General features: G+C 38.3%; 1 protein-coding gene across 6 annotated transcripts; it reads right to left on the bottom strand.

The window, feature by feature from the left end:
- Positions 1-1,242: 1,242 nt before the first annotated feature.
- On the bottom strand, positions 1,243-24,160 carry LOC110059735 (uncharacterized). Of its 6 annotated transcripts, none has more exons than XM_089271304.1 (28): positions 24,096-24,159; positions 23,664-23,959; positions 22,741-22,912; positions 22,032-22,269; positions 18,931-19,125; positions 18,356-18,460; positions 17,587-17,691; positions 17,220-17,403; positions 16,884-17,014; positions 16,328-16,435; positions 16,004-16,044; positions 15,150-15,315; positions 14,538-14,692; positions 14,187-14,313; positions 13,047-13,247; positions 11,364-11,545; positions 10,859-11,213; positions 10,368-10,474; positions 9,338-9,379; positions 8,787-8,952; positions 7,962-8,116; positions 7,556-7,682; positions 6,353-6,553; positions 5,455-5,636; positions 4,994-5,321; positions 3,433-3,742; positions 3,251-3,316; positions 1,243-2,168 (listed from the first exon to the last, which is right to left on the bottom strand). In XM_089271304.1, the coding sequence occupies exons 2-28, from the start codon at positions 23,887-23,889 to the stop codon at positions 1,939-1,941; spliced, it is 4,605 nt and encodes a 1,534-aa protein (XP_089127430.1). In that variant the 5' UTR covers positions 23,890-23,959; positions 24,096-24,159; the 3' UTR covers positions 1,243-1,938. The 6 variants fall into 6 exon arrangements, with proteins under 6 accessions (XP_089127430.1, XP_089127434.1, XP_089127435.1 ...); XM_089271308.1 differs by having other exon boundaries at positions 23,664-23,954; positions 24,096-24,129; XM_089271309.1 differs by having other exon boundaries at positions 17,220-17,388; positions 23,664-23,954; positions 24,096-24,128.
- Positions 24,161-24,439: the final 279 nt, after the last annotated feature.

The following is a 24,439-nucleotide window of genomic DNA, read 5'->3' as shown; positions in this document are numbered from 1 at the left end:
CTAAAGCCGGTGAACCGAGTAACAATAGAGAGCAAGAAGTGAGAAGGCTAAAACTCATATTTCTAAATTTTTAGATACACATATCGAGTATTGACTTTTTTGTTCCTAAACCAACGCGGTTAGGTGAATTACATTAACAGAGCTTCTTAAAAGATCATGGAAACTTATTTCAGACCTTTCTTCACAGTTTGCGTCTATCTATGTTTGGTTAAATTAGCTCTAAAGGGTTCACCATACATCTCATGATAATTTGAAGCTGGAATCCTTTCGCTAAGGGTGAAGTTAACTGCTTATCTGACACTACGATTTTAAAGTTCGCGATCGTTTTGCACAATCAAAAACTGTTTTAGCGTACACTGGAATAAAAATTAACAATACACGCATAGTGATTTTGATTCATCTGACCACTTTTACAATCTGAAATTAAATCGGTTTTCTGAATTTGCATCAAGCTGTTTTCGCGTTCTACTAAAGCATCCGTTGGACTAATTATAATGCCAAAAGGGTCCGTTTTCATGAAAAACAAAGGCGTGATACTGAAAGTCTAGTATGTACAGTCTCAGCGGCTACTTGGCAGTCATGCAATGGGAGAAAATACGCAAAAGTTTTGTATTGCTTCCGTATATTTAAAACGTTTTAATGGCCAGCAGAAAGTTACGCATCTGCTGTGTTCATTAGTCGGCTTAATTATCTTATAACATGAAATTATTGGTGTCGGAAAATGTTTTTTTTTAATGCGATTTTTAAGGGTTCGGAAAATTCGACTGAGGGAAAAAGAAAAAATAAATAAATTAATAAATAAATAAGTAAATAAATAAATAAATAAATAAAAGAAGTGGCTAGTTTTTCTGTTAAGAACTCTTTAACAAGTTTTCCAAGATAGTGATATTTAAGTGGGAAAACATTGTCTTTCCAAAGTCATAACATTGACGTGTAGCAAAATTTTCACGCAATAAAGAAGTTTAGATCTCTTAGAATCGTTTTCGTCTAATCGAAGTCAAATGAACACGAACCAATTGCACAGTTTTACTATATTAAGCGACGTGATCGTTTCTTCACGTGCACTTGAATTCTTGCACGCCCAGAAAGGAAAAGTGCTCTTCGAACTGAAACGGTACAATCCCGATACTTCCAGACTATTATAGGCTTCGCAAAGACTCCTTATAGAGCACCATTGTAAAGACACAGAACAGGCGGGGAATGGTTTATGTAAAACGAATCCAAATAATATAAAGATGCCTGTTCGCTCCCAATCACAACATTTATTGTTACTATATTAAAGCGAGATTTAGCTTCCCATTTTATCTTCCGCACTGTTTATCGGGCTCATCCCAACTTGCAAACCTTTGGCAATTAAAGGAATTCCTGAGTTTCTCAGAAAACGCCATCTATTTAACTGCAGTACGTTGTACATTTCCGTGTCTATCGTAATAGATTATGGCCAACAGAATTAAAAAAATAAATATTAAAGCCAAGCATGCAGCAAAATCGTTAGTCATTTCTGGGTAATGCTAAATCTACTCTGTTACGATTAACACCAGGTCACTAAAGAAGGAAGTAAAGATAAATGGCGCAAAATTATTTTGAGAAAAATGCGGCTTTCTTCAAAATGGCCATCAACGAGAAATGGAAATGTAAGAGATAATAGTAGACTACTCCGTTTTCTTTTCTTAGCCGTTATTGTTCTCATTTTCTCATTCTCTTGCTCATTTTCGCGAATTCGAAAGCCTGTGACGAAGTTGGTTTATAACAGGATACTAATTCAAAGTAAGCATAACTAAGTTCTGCTTAGCTTAATTTTAGAATAATAGTGAAGTAGTTTTTTTTTTTTTTTAATAAAGAAATCACACTTGATTCACAACCGTAAGCTATTGCAGCGGCCAGTTTAGAAGTACTACTGCATTACTTTCTATTCATCAAATAAGTTATGAACGTTGGTTAAAATATTGGTATTTTCTTCTCGATTGGCTTCTGGCAAATATGACAGATTCTTAGCTGCTCTGCACAGCTGTGACAGGTGCCATGGCCACAAAGGAAAACGATATTCTTCTTCCGTTCGACACAAATGCAGCACACGATGGATTCCTCCATCTTTCGCAGCTTTCCTTCCAATAACTGATATTTTGTTACCAGAGACTTGCTGTTGATTCCAATTATTGGTGTACCATCTGCAGGTTTAGGAGCACTTGTTAATGACTTGGGCAATAAAACCATAAAGAAAAGAACATTCAACCCCTTAAGACAAAGACTACAAAGCCATTAATATTGTCAGCAATGCGTAATGAATAACTGGGGTTTTGCAATGCTCAAAAAGTTGCGTTATTAGTAGTGGTAATAGGACTGAGTGGAGTCCAATTCGGTCTGTAATCATACGACTGATAACAAAATCGGACGACTAAGCAGTGGGAGTCCGATTTGTTTATCACGAGTATGATTATAGACTAAAATGAACGACATGAAGTCTCATTATCAGTTACTAATTACGCAATTTTTTTAATATTGCACATTTTTTTTTGCAATCATAAAAATTGCAATTTTCGAGAAAAGAAGAATAACCAAGTTATGAAAGAAAGTTAAAATTTGCATTAAATGACTGACAAAAGAGTAATTAACCCCTAAACTACACCTTTGAATGTGATTGGTTAATTTAAACTGCAATTTTGAATGTGATTGGCTTATTGAACTGTCCGATAACAAACTGTCTGATAACAACTTGGCAAGTGAATTAGTGGAAAGTAGGAGTTTTATAAACCAATCATAGTCGAGGAAATCAGTGTAATTTTTATGAATAGTCGAGAAATATCCTTTGCCACTTCGTCACTGTCACATACCGATCTAATCCTTTCCAGAAAGTATTTTTCATGATAATTTAACAGTAACCTAGACCAAGCTTTTACACCATTAAACACCTTTAACCCAACCGGCAGATAGCTCTGTGATATCGCTGATAGCGGGTTACTTTTTACCAGCAGCACAGTGTTATGTAGCAACAGCACCGTCAAATTTAATTCATTTGTTCCCAAAACGATGTAATTTGTTTTGAAAACCACTCGTTGACTAGGGGCACGTGTAAATGGTCTTACTGTTAGTGCAATTATCGCCAAGAATGTCGATGAATGTCACTCGATACTGATCAAAGAAGGCCCTTAAACGCTCAGATCCAGTTCATGACCTTGCTGGTCAGGCAACGCCCTGGTCTTAGAAAGTCTTCCTCGGGAATGCATTGTATCAAAGAATCCTTGCATATTACCTCTCATTCCTTTTCCAGTAATAGCAGTTTTGCATTCCAAACATCGCTTTAATCGAGGCGCACATTCTGCAAAGTTAACAGATTGACACTAAAAGTCATTTTGATTCACAAAAAGAAAAAAACGAGAAGCAGTTATTTACGACATATTGTAAACAACAACAACAATAACATTGACGAGTCACCTATACACACTACAGTGTGGCCGCAGGGTTTAAATGCAACGACAGCCTCATTCTCTTCGCATATCTGACACTGCGGTTTTTGTTCATTACAGGACAGCAGATTTTCACTTTCTATAATTTCTTTTGCTTGATCCATATGTTCGTCGTTGCCATCAGCCTGTGTTTCCAGATCTGGACCTAAGCTGTGGTCATTTTCTGCGACTTCGTTATCCACAGCCATTGCGACATCTTCATCGGTGCTATTGTTTAGTACTTCTGTGTCCGAAGGTTCTTCTTGCACTTGATTAGTCACTTCCAGGACGATATTTTCCTTTATATAAAAACAAATGAAGTTTGAAAATATTTATTTGTCCCTATTTATTTCAAACTTCCCTATTTGTAGTAATAGATGTCCAACAATAGCAATTAAATGTAAGCATGACGATAGATGCGGATGCAGCCATAACAATACTGGAAAAAAGGACCTGAAAAAATGTTCAGGGTTTGAACGGGACTCGAACCCACGACCTTTGCGATACCGGTGTAATGCTCCGCCAACTGAGTTATCAAAGCCACATGAGAACGGTAGTGTGTGGGTTGGCCCTTTACGTTCGTTGGACGTAATACGCGGCTCAAGTATGTCAATTCCATAGCAATAGATGGAATTTACATACTCGAGCCGAGTATTACGTCCACTGAACATAAAGGGCCAAGCCACACACGACCGCTCTCATGTGGCTTTGATAGCTCAATTGGGAGAGCATTACAACGGTATCGCAAAGGTCGTGGGTTCGAATCCCGTTGAACGCGTGAATTTTTTCCAGGTCTTTTTTCCAGTAGTGTTATGGCTGCATTCGCATCTATCATCATGTCTATCCCATTTGTCTTGTTTTCTTTTCATGTTTTTTTTTTTTTTTTTTGTTACGTTAATGGTGAATTCTCTGCAGCTATGACGCTAGTTGTTTGTTTGTTTCAGTTTGCTTATTTGTTGGCTTTTAGACTGTTTTGGGCTAAATCCCGCTTGTAGAGGCAATTAATGATGCATTCCTTTTACCGGTCGGTGTACTTTTTTAATATATATCTACCTGATAACCTGTACCTTTCAATACACACAAAACTTTACACTTTTTTTAGATTCGCAGAGGAATAGCTACTTAGTAGAAATGTTGTGAATAAATCGTTATTGTATGTATTGGTTGGCGTGAGACTCTAAAACAATATTAGGTGAAATAAAATCCTCCCATAAACTCTCACGCTATTTAAATTACCATCATTTTGCCACTCCTTTACTTAAGAGGGATCAAGAAAGATCCTGGGTGCTGGGTTGAGATTCATTAATAACATTAATTATTGAGAAAGATAAGTTGTTTTCTTATCGTCAATGATCCGCCCAGCATCAACATCTGAGACGCGGATTAAATTCAGGCCGAAACTGGACTGGCGTCTCTGCTCTTTTAACTGCAAAGCTATATTATATATGACAAGGAAACTCCTAAAAAACGTACGGGCATGTCTTATCTCATAAATTAACCTGCTGGTACATGTCACACGTCATTGTTGTGCCATCTCTTTTCGATCTTACCTGGTACGAGGGCTCTCCGTCGACAGAATTTTCCACGATATTAACGTCCTCGTCCATTGCCACATTTACAGCACCTTGATCGTCTTCCTCCCCCTGATTTTCCTGCCCCTCTGTGGCCTGAACAGGTTGATCTTGGACGGTGATGTCGCCGTTGTCCTCATTTATATCCTCTTGCTTGCTATTAGCTTCACTTGTACTTGGCTTGTTTCTTTCCACATCTCTTTGGGTCCCTCCTGCCTTTTTGGCTAACCTAGTACTATTCATTATTTGTCTGTTTGAGGATGGGTTTGTAGCCCCAAAGCTCGGAACTTTCCTAATCTGTGAAGTCCTGATATAAATGAAAAAATAGAAATATTTTGACTTGACTTAGTGGACATAAAAGCATTTTACATATGCTTAGTAATAACGATACTCTAAAATGAGCAAATGACTTCACAAAGACACACTGCTGTTTCTTGTACCCGCCAGATGCCGCAATCTCTCGAATGAGATGTTCAACTTCTGACCCTTGACATCTATGAAGTGGGGTTTCGCCTCTTCCATTCACCTTGAACACATCAGCTCCGTAACTTAACAAGCAGCGTGTAACAGTTGCGTAGGAACGACTGTCTCCGTGAACTCGTAACAGTAACTGAAGACTAGGCTGAAACAAGAAGAGAAATTGACGTGATTAGAACGTTGCTATACAATATTTCCGGTCAATAATAGATACATTCCCTCCTGGTAAGTACATGAAAATTGAACCATCAACAATTTAAACACGTAATACACTAAAAAACGGAATTGAATGCACACGATTCTCATCTGTAAGAGCCACAGATCCATTAACACACTATTTTTCCCGGTTATCAAATTGTCCGCTCACTAGCTCCGATATTTATCCGTCTTCGAGAAATGTTTTTCTTGCGTAATAATCAAAAAGAGGCAATTCTAAACGCAGAGTGTCTTCTCTTTCCTTTCTATTCTCTTTTCTAGCTGAGCACCGCGATCATTTAGTATTCGACTTTAGGCGGGGTCAATACAAATTTCGCCAAATCGCGAAATTGTGTCTCGAAAATTTTCTAAACAGTCTTTTAAAAACCTGAAACAAAGATGTAAACTACCAATAAATTTTAAAGATCCTGTTTGATATTGTTTTTAGTGCTGAAAACGAATTTAAAGCCACCTGATTAAACATAATGGTCACTGATTAAACTTGCGGGTATACAATTGAAGTTCAGTACCGTATATTTTTCCACACAGAGCATGTTACCAAAATAACCGGTTAAACTACATTTTTCCAGCTATGTTCGAGTGACTTAATTGGATGACATCGGATGGTTCTTTGATAAATAGAACTCTATAGCATTATATGTTTACCATTTGACTCATTAAATCTGTTCCTACCAAGGACTCTTTAGTCAGGGCAATGTGCAATGCTGTATCTCCGTCCTTGTCGACAGAATTTACATCTGCTCCATGATCGAGAAGGATTTCGACCATGTCCGAGTAACCTTCATTAGTGGCCAGATGAAGTGCTGATTGATTTTCAACTGTAAGCGCATTGACATCACACCCAGGCTTTCAGACAAAAAAAAAACTGTGATAGCTAGCCTTAATTAAGGACCTGTGCACACAACGACCGTCAAATTATTTCAGAATTAGAAAACGTTTAGCCATAACAATTATTTAACAGAAGAAGAAATACATGCATACACTATGTGTAGAAAGTTGACAATAATACACAGAGTTAGGCCAGCCTGAAAGCGTAGCTCCTGGGCCGGGTTGTTCAGAGCCCGATTAAGCAAACCCAGGAAAAGGTAGAATTTTGATTTGAGTTAACTTTTTGAGTAACTTTGCGGTGAGGTTTTTAGTATATTGTTTGGCCTTCTGATTTGAGTTTTAGTAATCACCTTATACACAAAACAAAGCAACAAAAAACATTTGTATGGAAGAAAAAGTTATAATTCGGTTAACTTTTAATCCCGGGTTAGCGTTAATCAGGTCCCGAACAATCCTGCCCTGTCTTCAACAAGTTAACCTGACATGAGCCGGCGATCCAATCGAAAACCAGCACTTGGTCAGCGGTCAACTTAAAAAAACCACATGATCTCGATGAACTGTAAACTTGAGCCTGCGATATGGTCACGTGATACTGGTCAGCGGATACTTTTTTGACAAGTGTCAATTGATCATAACCTGGATGTCCAATATCAAAGAAGTACACCTTAAAGGCTGCATGTCTGTCAACCTATTATTTGGAGTATGGCCGTCATGTCGCTCGACTCCGTCGTCGCCGTCGTGCGTACGCGCCCACGAGCAATATCGCTAGCCACGATACAGTATGGGGCTCCGCTTGACGGCCCTTCGGGCCCCGGCCGGAGCTCCGCAATAAAAATTAGCTGCATTCAATACAAGCATAGGCGATGACTCTTTAAAATATCTGAAATATTATAATTATAACTTCGTACGGGAGACAAAAACAGGAAAATAATTTTACTCATTTCGTAAATGGCTATTTTCTACCCTTTTTTTGCCAAATATAATTTACGTATACTCACGTATAACAATGAGGATGTTTACCTGCTTCAGGAGGATTTTGGCTATTTCGCGGTGGTCATTGATTGCTGCAATATGAAGGGTTGTAAATCCGTCACTTTTTGCAACATTCAAGATATCGCCGGCCTTTGCAAGAAGCTTTTCCACAGCTCTGTTAAGTTGAACACAGAACAAGTTTATTCTTCAAAAAGGCCATAATAAGGTTAATAGCAACTAGCAATATATTTTGCGATGTTGAAGCTGGTTCACACATATTATTACATATTCGAGTAAGTGACAATAAATTCTCTATCGAGTTCACACCTGAATAATAGCCATAATCTATTTCCTGTATGAACGCCCTTCACTTCGATCATGATCCTTTGTTTTTTTTTGTTGTTGTTGTTTTGTTTGTAGTCACAACGTACTAGAGCAATATTCCCGAACCTACCGCTTGTTTCCTTTCAGGATGGCGTACTGAAGATAATTGAATCCTCTTCTGTTGGAAACTGTCAGGGAGAGCCTCGCGTCATCTAACAGCATATCAAACATGCTGTGCTTCTGACCAGAGATGGCGTCATGAAGTGGGGTGTCACCAGCTTCATCCTGAAAGGAATCCACGCGTGTTATTATGGAGCCCTTGGTATTATTTCAGAAGCATTTATTATACACTTATCAGTAAAGGTAAAGGTAAAGGTAAACTTTATTTAGCCAGGGTGGCCCATTCAGCGACGAGGCTGATATCCAGAGGGGCCCTGGACTAAAAATATAATACTTAAAAATACAAGACGTCGTGATAATTTAAAAATACAACATAAAATTTAAAAATATAAATTTAAAAATACAAGTAATAATTAAAAGTATAGAGTATAAACGAGCATGCAATTTTTCATGTGGCTGTGCTCAATTAAAACCGATAACTGTTAGTAGATTAGTAGATTAGTAGATTACAAGAGGAGATTGGTTAAAATAGCGTCATATGACCATGAAAAAGCTGGCTTGGCAGAAATGCGATAAATTCATATCACTTTGCCATTGACAGAGCTATTTAAGCCCGGTCTTGTGTGAAGAATTTAAGAAACTGGACACAAGCTAATTCAACACAAAACCTTCTAACTTCGCACATTTAAAGTTGCTCTCAAAAATCGGAAGTTCCATCTGATACTGGACAATAGACGACTCGGGGAGACCGCTAATGCTGAGAAAGTTTGTTTGAAGACAATTGGGGATGCTTAACCTCTTAGTAAAACTCAGTGGTCATGTTACCGAAACAAACCTGTAGATTAACATTACACTCAGAGCACTGTGTAAGTATCCTTACAGCCATTTCATTATTTCTTTTCACAGCCAAATGTAACGGTGTACTTCTGTTACTGCTGTGCTGCACATTTGGGTCGAGACCTTTCTCCAATAAAAGCTTCACTGCTTCACCACTCCGGTCCCTGAAGTCAACAGACAGCTATCGATAAGTTTTTTTTTTTTTTCACTAGGTCAGAAGCCTACCAACAAATAACTAACTAAAATGGATGACGACACAAAGTAAAAGTAAAGTAAAAAGAAATGCAATTCTAAAGCAGGTATTGGGTTTTCCATATTTTTGCCCTATACGCCCTCAAGGGGTCCATGCTCAGGCGTTTTGTTTTGTTTTGATTTGTTTTGTTTCGTTTTTTTCCACTACACGACAAAAGGATTATGGCCGCAGGCCGGACTTATGCACCAGCCTCCTGACAAAACATGCGCCTACTTTAGGAGTCTTATAATAAACAAAAATATGTTTACTTGAGTCAACTTGAGTCGTATGCTTGCTAATGTATGACATAAACTCACGCATAAGTGGAGTGGTGCATAGCTGTGTATCCCTGACTGTCCTGCGTAACGAGGACACAAAAAAGCATAACAGTTAAGAATTGTTACAAAGAAAGTGTAAGAAACACTAGACGTGATTTTTGGTAAACGCCATGTTTGGAATACGTTCGATCTCAGTCTTTTCTTTTACTCTTATACACCACGACATCCTGAAAGACTACTCACTGAAGCTGGGGATACGTAAATGTGAGGCGATAATGATGCATTTATATAGAGCGGGTTTACGAAAGCTGTTTTTACGATAACTGCAGACATTCGCGCGCCGTCATTGGCTAATTTTCATTTCCAACAGGCAAACACATGAATTTATAATTAATGCTGTGTCGACAAGCGAGAGCGGACAATTTGACAATTTGTTATGGTAAAAAACAAATTGACGTCAGTTTTTCATGCGTCTGTCCTGTTATTGACAATAAATTTCTTCATAACCTTGTCAAAGTAGTCTGCACATCCACGGCTATCGACTCGTGGATCCACAGCTACTTTGACAATGTTGATGACCAAATTCATCATCAATAACAGACGCATGAAAAACTGGCGTCAATTTGTTCATAACATACGGAATTCTTACCCAATTCTAAGAATTGAAAAAAGGACTCTTTCCCAAAGGCCAGAGGTTTCATTGGTTGGGCAGGGAAGGATCCAGAGGGTTTTTTTTTTTTTTTTTTTTTTTTTGAGAAGACGGTGGTGGGAGGGATGGGGTGCTGCCTGGTACATTAAGGTTTTAGCATCAATGGGGCATGTCCAAAAAATGTTAAAATTTGAGAATTAGAACCTAATTCTTATTCATGATCGGAGAAATGCACTGTTAAGGAGTGCAATCAGGCAATTATACAATCAACGTTTTTCTATGCAAGTTAAAAGGAGCGCATATTAACATTAAAGTTTAAAACAATTGATTTATGTTATGTCGTGGAACTCATGCATGATGTGTTTGTTTGCGATCTAACATTTTTGTTTAATAAAATAACATCAATTTTAATTAATTATCAGTACAGTCCTGTTGGCACCTCTGTCTAGTAACTCTCTTATAATATCACAGTGTCCCTCGTGACAAGCTAAATGAAGGGCTGAATGGCCACCCTCTATCTCATCGATCTGCCGATTAAAACAAAAATGAAAAAGCAACAATATGCTGTTGGGATCCTATTCTATGCTGCTATTAAAAACAATTAATTATGACGTAAAGCATGAACAGTATGTTTCACAGTGAAGATCGAGGCCGGCACTAACTTTGAACGCTTGTTACTTATCTCTCCTCTTTCTGTTCATTCAATACGGACCGTTACAAATCGTCCAAAGGTTTTTATATTCCAAGCGACCTTCATTTGTAAATCCATGACGGACCCATAACGTTATTTAAAACTACGTGAAGCCTCATAGAGATAGTAAGAGAATAGTTACTAAACAATGAAAATGTAGCATATACATTTATACCGAACAACAAAAACGCTGTTACTAAACCATGTAACATATTTATACCACTTCTGGTTGAGCATCAAGGATATCTCTGACTCTTGATAGTTGGTTTGTTTTAGCAGCCTTCACGAGATTTGAATTTTCTACGATATTATCGTCCTCGTTCAGCGGCGTATCTTCCTCCTCCTGATTTTCTTGCTCATCTGTAGCCCGAACAGGTTGATCTTGGACAGTGATGTCGCTGTGCTCATTTACATCCTCTTGCCTATGATTAGCTTCACTTGTTTTTGGCCTGTTACTTTCCACATCTGTTTGGGTCCCTTCTGCCTTTGTAGCTGAGCTACTACTACTCACTTCTTGTCTGTTTGAGGATTGGTTTGTAGCCCCAAAGTTCGGAACTTTCCTAATCTGTGAAGTCCTGATGATAAAAAAAAAAAGAAAAAAAGAAAAATGCGGAAATATTTTGACATGACTTAGTGGGCATAAAAATATTGTACTAATGCAAAGTGGTAGCGATACTCTTAAAGGGGTAAATTACTTCACAAAGACACAATGTTGTTTCTAGTACCCGCCAGATGCCGCAATCTCTCGAATGAGATGTTCAACGTGTGATCCTTGACATCTATGAAGCGGGGTTTCGCCTGTCCCATTCATCTTGAACACATCAGCTCCGTAACTTAACAAGGAGCGTGAAATAGGTGCGTAGGAACGACTGTGTCCGTGAACTCGTAGCAGTAACTCAAGACCAGGCTGGAGAAGGAAGAGAAATTGACGTGATTAGAACATTGCTATACAATATTTCCGGTCAATAATGTATACATTCCCTCCTGGTAATACTAAGTACATATAAATTGAACCATCAACATTGTAAACTCGTAATACACTAAAAAACGGAATTGAATGCGCACAATTCTCATCTGCAGGAGCCACAGATCCATTAACACAATATTGTTCCCTGTCATCAAATTGTCCGCCACTAGCTTCGATATTTATCCAACTCCGAGCAACGTTTTTCTTGCGTAATAATTAAAAAGAGGCAATTCCAAACGCAGAGTGTCTTGTCTTTCCTTTCTATTCTCTTTTCTAGCTGAGCAACGCGATCATGTAGAATTCGACTTTAAGGATTAATACAAATTTAGCGAAATCGTAGCCTGCGAGCAGGCTCACCTTTGAGTCACACGCGCGAGCGGTGAAGAGCAAAGCGATGCGACGGGAAGGAGTCTGGTGAAGAGGCGCCAAGAAAGTGAGCATGCCGTGATCTCTGTGATTTTTTCATTTCTGCTTCGTCTGAGCGAAGTGAAATACCATTGGTCGAAAAGCAGGGAAGGTGAGAAAACTGTCAATCGATTATGTTTGATGAGGAGCGCTTAAATCCCCATGGAGCCATAAAGCCGCACAATAAAAAAACAAGTTGCCCACATGTGGAGTCAGAGGAAGAGTTGAATGCGCTTATTAATGATGTTTTAACAGAGTTCCAGTCTATTTCTAGTTAAATGTCAAACTAAAGAGGGAGCAGGAAATAGCAGTTGGAAGTATGTTAATGAATTAAGACGTACTTGTCGTTGCAGACTGCATATGGGAAGAGTTAAGTATTACAAACGCATGTGATTGTAAGCGGACAACGAAGCAACACGACTGCGTTTGCCCGTTTACCAGCATCGTCAAAGACCAGATTGCCAAAGAAAGATCACTTGGAATCAAGTGTGTGTCCTTAGTAGACATAAACTTCGACGGTGTTTCTTCGGCAAAACTTTATAAACACGGATATCGCGCCTGCATGTTGTTATAAAAAAGATTTACAATTTTCCCGAGAAATCTGAGCTACCAAAGTTCATACTTCCGGGGAAAATTAATTTACTTATTCTTTTCTGCAGTTTCCGGGGTGGAAATAAAAAATTTGCAGAGATCAGAGCAGGCTCACTCTCACCTGAAACAAAGATGTAAAGAACCAGCAAATGTTAAAGATATTGTTGAATATTGTTTTCAGTGCTGAAAACGAACTTAAAGTCACGTGATTAAACATACCGATTAAAAATACGAGTCAAAAATTAAAACTCATCACCATTTCTTTTTTTTTTTCTTTTTTTCTTTTTCTTTGTTTTTTGTTTTTGTTTTTGTTTTTTTTTCACGCAGAGCATGTTACCAAAATTACCAGTTAAACTGCATTTTTTCCGGCTATGTTCGGGTGACTTAACTGGATGACATCGGATTGTTCTTAGATAAACAGAACTCTATAACACTATATATTTACCATTTGACTCATTGACTCTGTTTTTAGCAAGGACTCTTTAGCCAGGGCAATATGCAATGCTGTATCTCCGTCTTTGTCAACAGCATTTACATCTGCTCCGTGATCCAGGAGGATTTCAACCATTACCGGGTAACCTTCATCGGTGGCTATATGAAGTGCTGATTGATTGTCAGCTCCAAGCGCATTGACATCACACCCAGGCTTTTGGACAAACATTTATGAAATTATTTCTTCAAACCTAAATTCATTGTTAGCTGATGTACAGTGTATGGGCATTAAAAAACGTCGAATGATAATCATTATTTTTAAAAAAAGAAAATGCGTATATATACTGTGTGTAGAGGGTTGATAATAAAACGAAAACGAAAAAAAAAGAAACTTTGATTAGTAATGAAATATCAATTCAGGTTAACATTACATGTACTACTTATATGTTGCATCGTACTTTTTCAGTTTTAATATGCTTTTTCGGCGGAGTTTATTCTGGGCTCCATTATTAGGCAGATTGAAGGTTTTTCGGTTGAAAAATTCTGCGTTTTGTTTCTTGTGAATAGTGCTCTTTAATTATGTAAACTTGTTGTTTAACAAGGATTTCCAGCCCTGATAACAGCAGTAATTGAACACGTGCAAATTTACTACATTTGCACCGCGATGATATCTATCACGTAATATTTGATATCATGTTTGACCCTGTACTTAAAGTTGTGGCACTTGAAAAAGCAAAGGGAAAACGCTCGTGTGGCTTACGGACAACTTTTGAAGAGTCTTCGAAAATCTTCGGAAAGAGGTCGGATATCGTCGGAAAATCGTCAAAACATCGCTATTTGTAGCTTTTTTTGTAATAAACAAAATAATACATGGTTGTTTCTAGATATGGAATTTCTCGTGACTCGTTCGCGGCAATCACTCGCGAAATACCGAGCTAGTTGAGCACTCGAATAGAAATTCCACATCTAAACGCGTTATATCAGTTTCGTGAATAACAACAAAAGGATTGTAGTCGTGCACCTAGGTTGAAGTTTCGAACGGGACACAAAAACTGGAAAATAATTCAACTCATGTCTAAGCTTTATATCTTTTCCCCCTTTACTTACCAAAAACAATTTTCATACCCTCAGGTAAAACAAAGAGGAAGTTTACCTGCTCCAGGAGAATTTTGGCTATTTCACGGTGGTCATTGATTGCTGCAATATGAAGGGTTGTAAACCGATCACTTTTCCTAACATTCAAGACATCCCCGGCTTTTGCAAGAAGCTTTTCCACAGCTCTGTTAAGTTGAACAAAAAACAATGGCAAATGATTAATCAAGAGGCACTTCTTATTGTTTCCTTTTAAATTTCGATTAACTAATCACAAGCACTCAAGGTAAATCGCCAATTTGCAATGGCTGTACTATTAAGCAGCCCTAATCTCTTTCCGGTATGAACTCTCGTCACTTAGATCAATCTTTTTTTTAGTGGCTATGTACTGGAACAATATTCACGAACATACCGCTTATTTCCTTTCAGAACAGCGCAATGAAGATAATTGAATCCTCCTCGATTGCAAACTGTCAGAGAAAGCCTTGGGTTATCTAACAGCATATCCACCATGCTATGCTTTTGACCAGAGATGGCGTCATGGAGGGGGGTGTCACCAGCTTCATCCTAAAAAGCAATCCACACGTATTACTATGGAGCTGTTTGAATTATTTCAGAATTAATAAACACTTATCTGAGCTCATTTAAAACCCGTAGCCGTCAGCTAGTTGCTTAACAGTAAGTCAGATATCCCTTTTTTATAAATCTGATGCGAGAAGAGGGGTCCGGTTAAAAGTGCGCCACACAACTTTACTTTTATTTGAGAAATGAAATGTTGGTAATTGTATAAACCTAAATATTTAAGCGAGATATTGTGTGTCTCTTCGGCGAAGAATTTAGGCAATTTGGCCAACAAAATTTCTTCCAGCTACTACCATTTTAAGTTCCGCTCAGTCATCGGAGGCTCCGCCTGAAACTGGACAACAGAGGACTCAGGTAGGCCACTTTTGCTGGGAAAGTTTACTTAAATACAATTGAAGATGCTTAAGTTCGGAGGCTAACCTACAGGCCACGTTCAACTAACCTGTAGATTGACATTACACTCAGAGCACTGGGTAAGTATCCGTACCGCCATTTCATTATCTCTTTTCACAGCCAAATGTAACGGTGTCCTTCTGTTACTGCTGTGCTGCACATTTGGATCGAAACCTTTCTCCAATAAAAGCTTTAGTGCTTCACCGCTTTGGTCCCTGAATTCAACAGACAGCTATCCGTAAGTAGTACAGATGAACACCGTTTCTTTTTGAGTGACGACCCAAGATGCCACTGCTTATCAAGATGCCATTGCTTATTTGATAAATGAGATCCCTGTCTACCGAAAGTAAAGTAAGAGAAAATGAAAACATCGCGGCTCTTTTTCCAATGAAGCAATTCTAAAGCAGCTATGAGGCTTCCATTTTTTCGCCTTAAACCTCCCTTAAGGAGCCCGTGCAGGGGCGAAATAATTCAAGATAAACGTTTTTCTCTCACTGCACAACACCGGGACAACACGAGGATTATGGCCAGGTCTTAGGCACCAGCTACCCGACTAAACATGCTCCAAGTTTAAAAATCTTATAATAAATACAAATGTGTTTAATAATGCGTAGAATTAATGGAGTCACTCGCTTGTTTTATTAAGACAAACCATGTTAACTTCAATTGACCAAATTTAAGTACAATTTTTATACCCATTATTTCATGTACATTATCCGTCATCTTGATCGTTATATGTTGAAGTACTGGCAGTTGATCGATTGTTACGTGATGTAGAGTATTGACTTTAGCAGGCGTAAGCTAAACAATGAACAGTTATAACCACGACACGAAAAAGGGAGTGACAACTTGAGACGTATGCCTGCTAATTTGTAACCATGCTAGTGTGTAACAAAAACTCACCCATAAGTGGCGTGGTGCATAGCTGTGTATCCCTCACTATCCTGTGTGATAAAGATACAAAAGCACCAAGGTTCAGTATTAGATACAAACTTGAAAAACGCATCGCTCGTGAATTTTGGAAATTAGAACGTAATGACCAGTCCCCTCTATGAGACGCTCCTTCAGGGAATCATGGTAGTTGCTCTTAGGACTGTTTTGTTATAGAGAGCAATTATTAGCCAACTACATAATCCAACGTTATTTTATGCAAGTTAAAAGGGGTGCACATATGTTTGCGATCTAACATTTTTGTTCAATAAAATAAAATCATTTTTAATTAATTACCAGTGCAGTTCTGTTTGCACCTCTGTCTAGTAGCTCTCTTATAATATCGCAGTGTCCCTCATGACAAGCTAAATGAAGGGCTGAATGCCCACCCTCTATTTCATCGATCTGCCGAGTAAAACAAAAAAAGGAAAAGCATAAATGTACTGTTGGGATTGACATTCCCTTTCTCTGGTGCTATCAAAAATAGTTTAAAAATAAATGAAAATTACATTAAAGATCTCAACAGCATGTACAGTATGTTTGACAGTAAAGATCGAGACCGGCACCAACTTTGAACGTTTGTTACTTATCTATCACAAAGCTTGTATCAAGATAGCTTATCTTTCTTGCAGTATGCCTTCTTGCAGTATGCTTATACTTTCTGTGCCTTTCATGTTTGGCAAACTTTCGGGCCGATTATTTTATACGAGGTTCTTTTTTACCCCTGCTTCCATGCTTACGAGGGATTTCACGACAAGGAGGAGGCTGGAGTTTCCAATAGGGTGAAACATTAAATAATTACCCTAGGCAATGATCACAGAATGAGAACTATGTAAATATAAAATTAAATTACCACTTCCGGTTGAGCATCAAGGATCTCTCTGACTCTTGATAGCTGGTTTGTTTTAGCAGCGTGCACGAGACTTAAACTTCCTTGTTCACTGGCGTGCCGGAGAAGAACATCTCTGAAGAAACGGAAGAATCCTGTTGGGGGAAAACAAAATACAAAACAGCAATAGCAGTATTTGCTTAACCTATCCAAAAGGCGCTATTTCACTAAACTATGTAAATTAATTTACTTAAAGCTAAACACTCTGACACTTAAATAAAGTCATCCCTTCATTCATTCATTCATTCATTCATTCATTCATTCATTCATTCATTACGTTTTGAAATGCATTTTCCTCACCTAATGGATCTTCGTTGCTTTCATCACTACTGTTCATGCTTTGACTGGGTTCTGGTTCTGTGACGTATGTCACTGCAGATGGACTGAGCATCCATTTGTCCCCTTCCACTAACGTTAGGATATCTCCGTTACCATCAACCTCAAGCACCTTACCGGTGCGACCAAGGATCTGCAAATGAGAGGTCTAAATAGCTCAATAGTGCATTTAAATGGAAAGAAGGTAAATTGCCATTTCGGTTACTCGCGTTTACATCAAAAGCTAATCACTACTGTTTTACACTAGTAGCTCAGTAATAGTACTTTAGATACTTAATGGTATCGGGCTGGACAGACAGCAAACGAACAAACAATAAGAGTAGAAACTTACTGAAATCATTGCTTCGTTCCAGCCACCGTGCCCCTCTTGCAGTTCTTTAACTAACTTTTTGTCACTTCTGACTACGACCTCATCGCCACGCTTAAATTGTTGTATCTGTGTTAAAATATAGACAGAACCAGCGTTTGTAATGTTCGTATAGTGGTTATCTTCTCATCCATAAGAATCGTACAGTAAAGTGCTATTTGCATAAGGCTTCTGTCCATCTATTGCTGGAGGAAATACGTCTTTCAGAGTGGTGGAAGAAAAACAAAATTCCGAGAGCGGAACCCCGCCCCAGACCAACAACTCGTAAACATCCCTCAATTGTAGGTGAAAAATGGGCGGTGGCAATAAAAATACAACAACACCAACAACAAGAGAAGGGGAATGTGGACCTCCCCTCTCCCCTCGCCCCTTCCCTCAAATATATTTATGCTGGCTCGATATACCAAATTCAAAGCAGGAATTATTAGCTACTCGAGATTATTGCCAACTTCAAATCTTGCCATGCATTAGTTTTCTTACGTTTAACAGTTTTACCCTTGCAAAATTGAAACTGAAAATGAAGACAATGAGAAAGGTAACTTTGAGACAAGAAAACCAACCACCCTAATTGTTTTCCATCAAACAGACCGTATTTCGCAAGAATACATAAATAATAAACTTCCGAAATCAGTTTCAAATGGCTGGCAAACTGTTCCATAGGTTAGATCTAGTTTATACATAGTTGGTAGCTACCAGTCATCTTAAAAATTAAAACATGTTAGCTTTACTTTACCTTTGTTAACGCCGCTGGATTGTAACGCCATCTTCTGTCGGGATACTCAACAACGACATCTCCATTAGCAGTGAAATCCCGTACGACACCAACTTTACCGATAAACTATGTATTGACGGAAACAAAATACGTAAGAAGTTTTTCTAGCAAAAATAATCTGATCACGATATTTTGACCAGCTCTTAGGTAACGATGGCAAACAAAGAGTTAAAAAAGGGTTAAAAGCAAAAACAAAAACAAAATAATATGAATCCCCGGAAGAAAAAAAAACTATCATTTATTTAATTGTTTATCATTTTTATTTTTCAGGGAAATATGGGCAAAAGCTTAGACCAATGTCGGAATGCTGTAAAAGAGAGTTAACAGAGAGCGTTTTGCTCGTATTGAAAACAATTACAACCTCAGACTTTTGAGAGCAGATAGGAAGAAAGAAGCTGCCGATTTTATACTCCGTAGTGATAATATTAAGAGTTTGCTACAGTTGGAAAGCAATGATCGGAATTTTACAGAACTCAATTTGGGATCACCATGTTCTTTCAAGGAAGAAAAACAAAACAAAAACGTTTCCAACGGACCTTCTCCATGTCTGCGTTCCAACCTCCATGGCCAATGGATAACTCCTGAAGCTTTTCTGTGGTCACCTGCTGGACACAGACATTGTCGCCTGTTGTAAATCCGCTTTGAGACTTCTTGAGCTGGACTATCAGAGGAGGCAGGTGATCTCTATAATAACATCCCCCAACAGCTGGCACAGTACACTTGACATCAACCTTAATGAAGAATTAAATCGTGTCTTCATGTCGCTACTGACAAACCGAATTCTTTTTTACCTACAGGTCTCATGTCGTTGCTTTGATTCAACAAAACTCGATTTTTTAATTGGATCCTGGGCCGCTAACCTTTTTTTATATATAGAAAAGTTGTCCTCGCAGTAACTTTAAAAAGCAGCTATGTCTTAAAAGATGTATTTCCGTAAGTACATATTTTTTTACAGTGTATCTATATAACTGCAAAATATAAGGATCCATCGTTTGGTTCCGGGAATTAGGTTGCGTAATACACAGGCCGGAGGTAATCACCAAGAGATTAAAACTAAATCATACCACAAATTGGCTTTAAGAATGTTATCTCTATCGTTTTTTTGTAAAATAACTGAGATACTACACACGCTCTGATTGGTCATTACAGTTGCTAAAACTATGTTCTATTATACCGGTAAACCACGGTTCCCGATCTATGGCAGCTCTACACAGGAACTAGAGAACTCGGGGCTCTTTCGATACCAAATGCAATAAACAGTTTTAACTTTCATGGGCTGAGATATCAATAACACGAATATCTTTTCATTCAACATAGCAATTTTTCAAGGGAAAAAGGACCAGAAGTTGGTCGTCAAATAAAGCTTTATCTGTTTTTTCTACGGCAAAAATTTCACGCCGACTCCGGTTACGCTTGACATTAAAATTAAGGAAGTTTGAAACTGCAATAAGCGTAAAAAACTCTCTTGGCCTTTAATAAACAACTCCACAAATCAAAACGGCGTGGTACAAAGAGTGTGCATACAAGCGGCGTAGATGCAAATAGCGTGGATACAAACAGCGTGGGTTGAAACTAAAACAGTAAAAGAGCAAAAGTTACAAGTTGCGACTAAGCTAAATTCGAATAAAGAAATAACAAAACTGCAAAACGAGGACTGTGAATTACACTTACATTGTTTCGGCCAGAGAAAACTGTTGTGAAACGGACTGCGAATAACGCGAAGAGACTAGCACGAAAGCTAAATAGAACTGCGCTAAGCGCGGACCAAAATGAACTGCCCCAAAACTGTACTGCAAAGCTATGATATGGAAAATACGCTAGGACATGCGGAAAATAAAACTATAGAAACTTAGAAAGGCGCTAATGAAGATGAAACAGCAAAGAAACGCTAACGAGGGCGCGAAAACTGACAGAAAGGAATAAACACCTAAATTGACGCAAAAAAAAAATAAAAGACTAAACAAAAGGACGAAAAGAAGTATAAACTAATTTGCGTACGCAAAGGAAAAACAAATTACGCAAGAACGAATAATAGAAAAAATGTTACACTTGGATCTTACAAAGTTTAAGACCCTTTTTCCGGTGCTTTACACGGTCTTTTGAGGACGGAGTCAACTAGGCTTGACTGATCAATTTGGGTTGTCAAAAAACCCGGGGAAAGTACTTCTTTCTATCAGAAATTTTGAGTTTAAATTCAATGCATGCATGCATAACACGATAAATGAATTTGGTTTCCATAAACTTAGCTTTCAAGCAATAGTTTTCATTTAGCAAAATACAGAGAAACACGGAACTCATGATGTTCAGCATACGTAAATAAATTCTAAATAAATTTCGGAAGCAACGTTTCTGTAATCAACCTTTGTTGCGTTCGCAAAACTTTGGAAAGTTATCGTTAAACACTGCGTTGAATCACCTCGCCAAGCACATGAACTTCATGAACTTTGGACTACTTGCAAACTTTTCGTATTTAGCTCTTATTAACAGAGCAGGATACCGAACGCAGTGAGGTCTGTACACACGACCGAGGCCAAGATTATCCCACACAGACCGACTTAGTTCGGTTAATAAGATGTTTAATATATGGCAAAGAAGAAAACTCTAATTCGTTTAATGTAACTGGTTTGCTGACATTTTGCTTGCGAACGACGATGAGCTTAACTTAAACCTGCCGAAATTTGCTCGTCCTCTTTACTTTTTCATTTTTTGTCATCAGATCAGGCTTCTTGGCACTTCCATAAACGATTCAGAAGAAAATAAAAGAAAATGGTGAACATTTTTGTATTTTAGTTTGCTACTTTTTCAACGTAAAATGAAACCGGTCTAGATGCCGGTCTAGATGGGAAAATCTAGACCGCGGGCAATATCGATTTCAGCCAATCAAATTCGGGAATTCGGTAGTTCCCAGTCCTTGTGAGACACAGCCAAATAATAAAGACTTTTACTTTCATGATGACCGATTCCACCTACGAATCCTTGCATATCCCCGTCAGAATACTTTTGAGTCAATTGATATTCTTTTTGCCTTTCACCGATAACCTTTTCCTTTTCTTTCTTAAAACTTTTTTGGCGTGAAATGTTTTCGTCGCTTTGCTCTGCGGATTTCGTGTCCTGCGCGGAGTCTGTGCTTTCACTCTTTCAGTCACTGTAATTGGCTTGTCGCGTCATCTCATGAATTTGATGAGAATAAGCAACTTGATCACGAAAACACAATAAAATTTCCTCTCATTGACAGGCTTTTTCCATAGTTATTTCATAAAAGCGATAGACCACTCCTTCTATGGGTTTACCGGCGCAATAAATCACTTGGGATGTTGGGAGAACACTTGAAAAGCCTGCAAATCACTCGCCTAACGGTTCGTGATTTACAAGCTTTTCTTGTTTTCTCCCAACATCCCGCGTGGTTTATTGCCCCAGTAAACCCATAGAAAGAGTGGTCTATTGCTTAAATAGTACTTGCTTTCAAATCAGCATTGCTTCTCTCAGAGAAGATTAGTAAAGTCAAGGCATAACATAAAAACATGAGTACGGTTAGAAAATAATGGACCAATATCCTGGTCCTTCCGATAAAAAAATAAATAAACAAATAAAATAAAATTTAAAAAAAAGCGGGTTAAAAAAATGATAACAAACGTACTTTTCCATCTGTTCCAAGTCTGTAAATGTTCCCTTTCGGTCCACTCTTCCAAGCCACACGAACAGCATCATTCAAGGTGTCGTCACTCCATCCCGTGATCTCAGTAACTTCGCCCTCCATTTCGGAGCCTCTATCTGATTCTTTCCACTCCCAGTCTGGTCCCCTGACCACTTTGGCGCCTTTAAACATTCCACGGGCTTCAAGTTTAAGGGATCCTTGCCTTGTTCCAACGGGTACACTATTAAATTGCCCCAAGCATATATTTAACTAAGCTTGACTTTCAGTGTGGTAAGCGAAAGTGATTGTTATAAGATCCTTATAATTCACTCTGTATTTCAATTCTAATGTAAAAGAAACCGATACCTTAAAACTATATATTTCTTGGTAGTCGGTGCCGTACCAAAGTTGTAATATCGACTCGTTCTTCTTATAGTTAGCACCGGGTTCTAATAGGACTGATAGGCCTTGAGGGACAGGGATAGGGGTGAAATAATATCAAAATACGAACTCCCCCTCTCCTATCCGAGATAACACAATTAATTTGCTACGTGAAATAATCACTCTAACTACAACAGAGATTATTTCCTGATTTCTTAATCCAATTTTTTAAGGTTCTGTTCTATGGATTTTTTTACATATCCCTGACCTTGAAGTTAACCTTGCACAATAATAATAATAAAGTAATAGTTTGATCATCTTGACAACTTACCCTTTGGCACGACTCTTGTCAATGCGTTCAAAACGATGAGTGGTATCATGAATATCTGTCATGTAACACGTGGTACAGAGATCATAGTTTGCGCAGTTTAAACAGCGCCAGCGCAAACCAACAACAGGATCTTGATTGCAGCCATCGCAACAGACGTAAACGTGCCTTACCCCTAGAACAGAACGCAACATCTAATGAATTGATGACCTTATCGTGAGTCCAGAATGAGGAAAATTAAGAAAAAATTAAGAGAAAATTAAAAACAAAATTAAGCAACCATCTACAGGATACAATTAATAAAATTAAGGTCACACGAATTGAGTGAAAGAGTGAGTGACGATAGCCAGCAAACATAGCAAGTAAACATCACTTGCATAGTCGCACTGTCGTTTGTAACATCCATTAGATGTCACTGTAGTACAAAGTGCTTTTAAGCGTCTATAGGCAAAAAAAAAATGTATGTATAATATACGCACGTTTACGCTTCACTTCCTTTGAAAGAGAGCACCGTCACGATTACGGAAAATTTAACCATATGGATGGTTTTATTATTATCTTTTTTTTTCCTAGAAAGCGCGAAGTTTTCCGCGTCGATTTCGTCGAAGTCACGAGTGGCTGGTATTAATTTTGTGACTTCGCTTATAACTCGGTTATAGATTTAATTCCGCTCAAGCATTTCAGACTGTCAACTATACTATCGAAAGTAAATCGAAATGATTTTTCAGGGTCTCGATCGTTTTGATATTAGTTGCCACCAATAAAATAGACTGTAACCACAGAGTTTTATGCATTAATTATAACATTCGTTGTTTTGACTGTTTGGAATAAATTACGCTTGTAGTGCATTTTATTTTACCTCTTTATGGCAACGAGTTGCGAGTTCGACATAGGAGGAAATATAATAAAATAACGATAAATTTCACCTTGATTTCCGGTTTCAAACACACGGAGATCGTGTTTTCCATCGAAGCCAGCCCTGTAGTTTGCTTTAGTCCCACAATCCCACTGAATCCAAACAAGCTGAGGGGTAAAAGGTGATTTCTTGTCTTCACCGATTTCAACCACAGTTCCTACACAACCTTCTCCGCCATCCTGATTCCCCCATTCCCAATCTCGTCCACGGACAACTCGTGTACCCAGAATTTCCATTGCCACAGACACTCCGTGCGTCACGACTGCAGCAGATACGATCAAAAGAGAGCCTTGTCGAAACGCTGTCCTTGCAAGCGAACGAGAAACAATAATATCGCTTGTTAACTTCCGGTTTTAGTAAACGATGGATGAAATAAATATTTTGTACAAATAATCACTATGTAAAACAAACGAACGTTTGGTTTTTCAAATGCATTACACACTATTGAAATCCGTCGACAGCAAAGAAGATGAGCGTGTTTGGCTACCGTTTAACAATCCTCTTATAAAATGCTTATGTCACTAAGTTTCTCGGAAAATGGCCTTGATTCTACGGGGATTCCCCATCATTACGATCTGAAATATGATTGGTTTATTTCGGTCTTGCGTCAGCTATAATTGTCAATTTGAATGGGTTTTAAGTCCCGGCTTAAACGACGCATTTTACACACGCCGAATCAAATACTAATTTGAGTCGACTCGAATGAATAAGTTCGGCTGATTTGATTTAAACGTCGCATTTTTTTGTCGAATAAAATTGCTGAGCGCGAGCGATAGCGACGTGTTA

The sequence above is a fragment of the Orbicella faveolata genome, unplaced genomic scaffold (genome assembly GCF_042242905.1).
Source record: "Orbicella faveolata isolate gen_17 unplaced genomic scaffold, um_ofav_v1 contig_34, whole genome shotgun sequence".
Lineage (NCBI taxonomy): Eukaryota > Metazoa > Cnidaria > Anthozoa > Scleractinia > Merulinidae > Orbicella > Orbicella faveolata.
The sequence above is the reverse complement of the archived record's forward strand: the minus strand, read 5'-3'. Positions and strand labels throughout refer to the sequence as shown.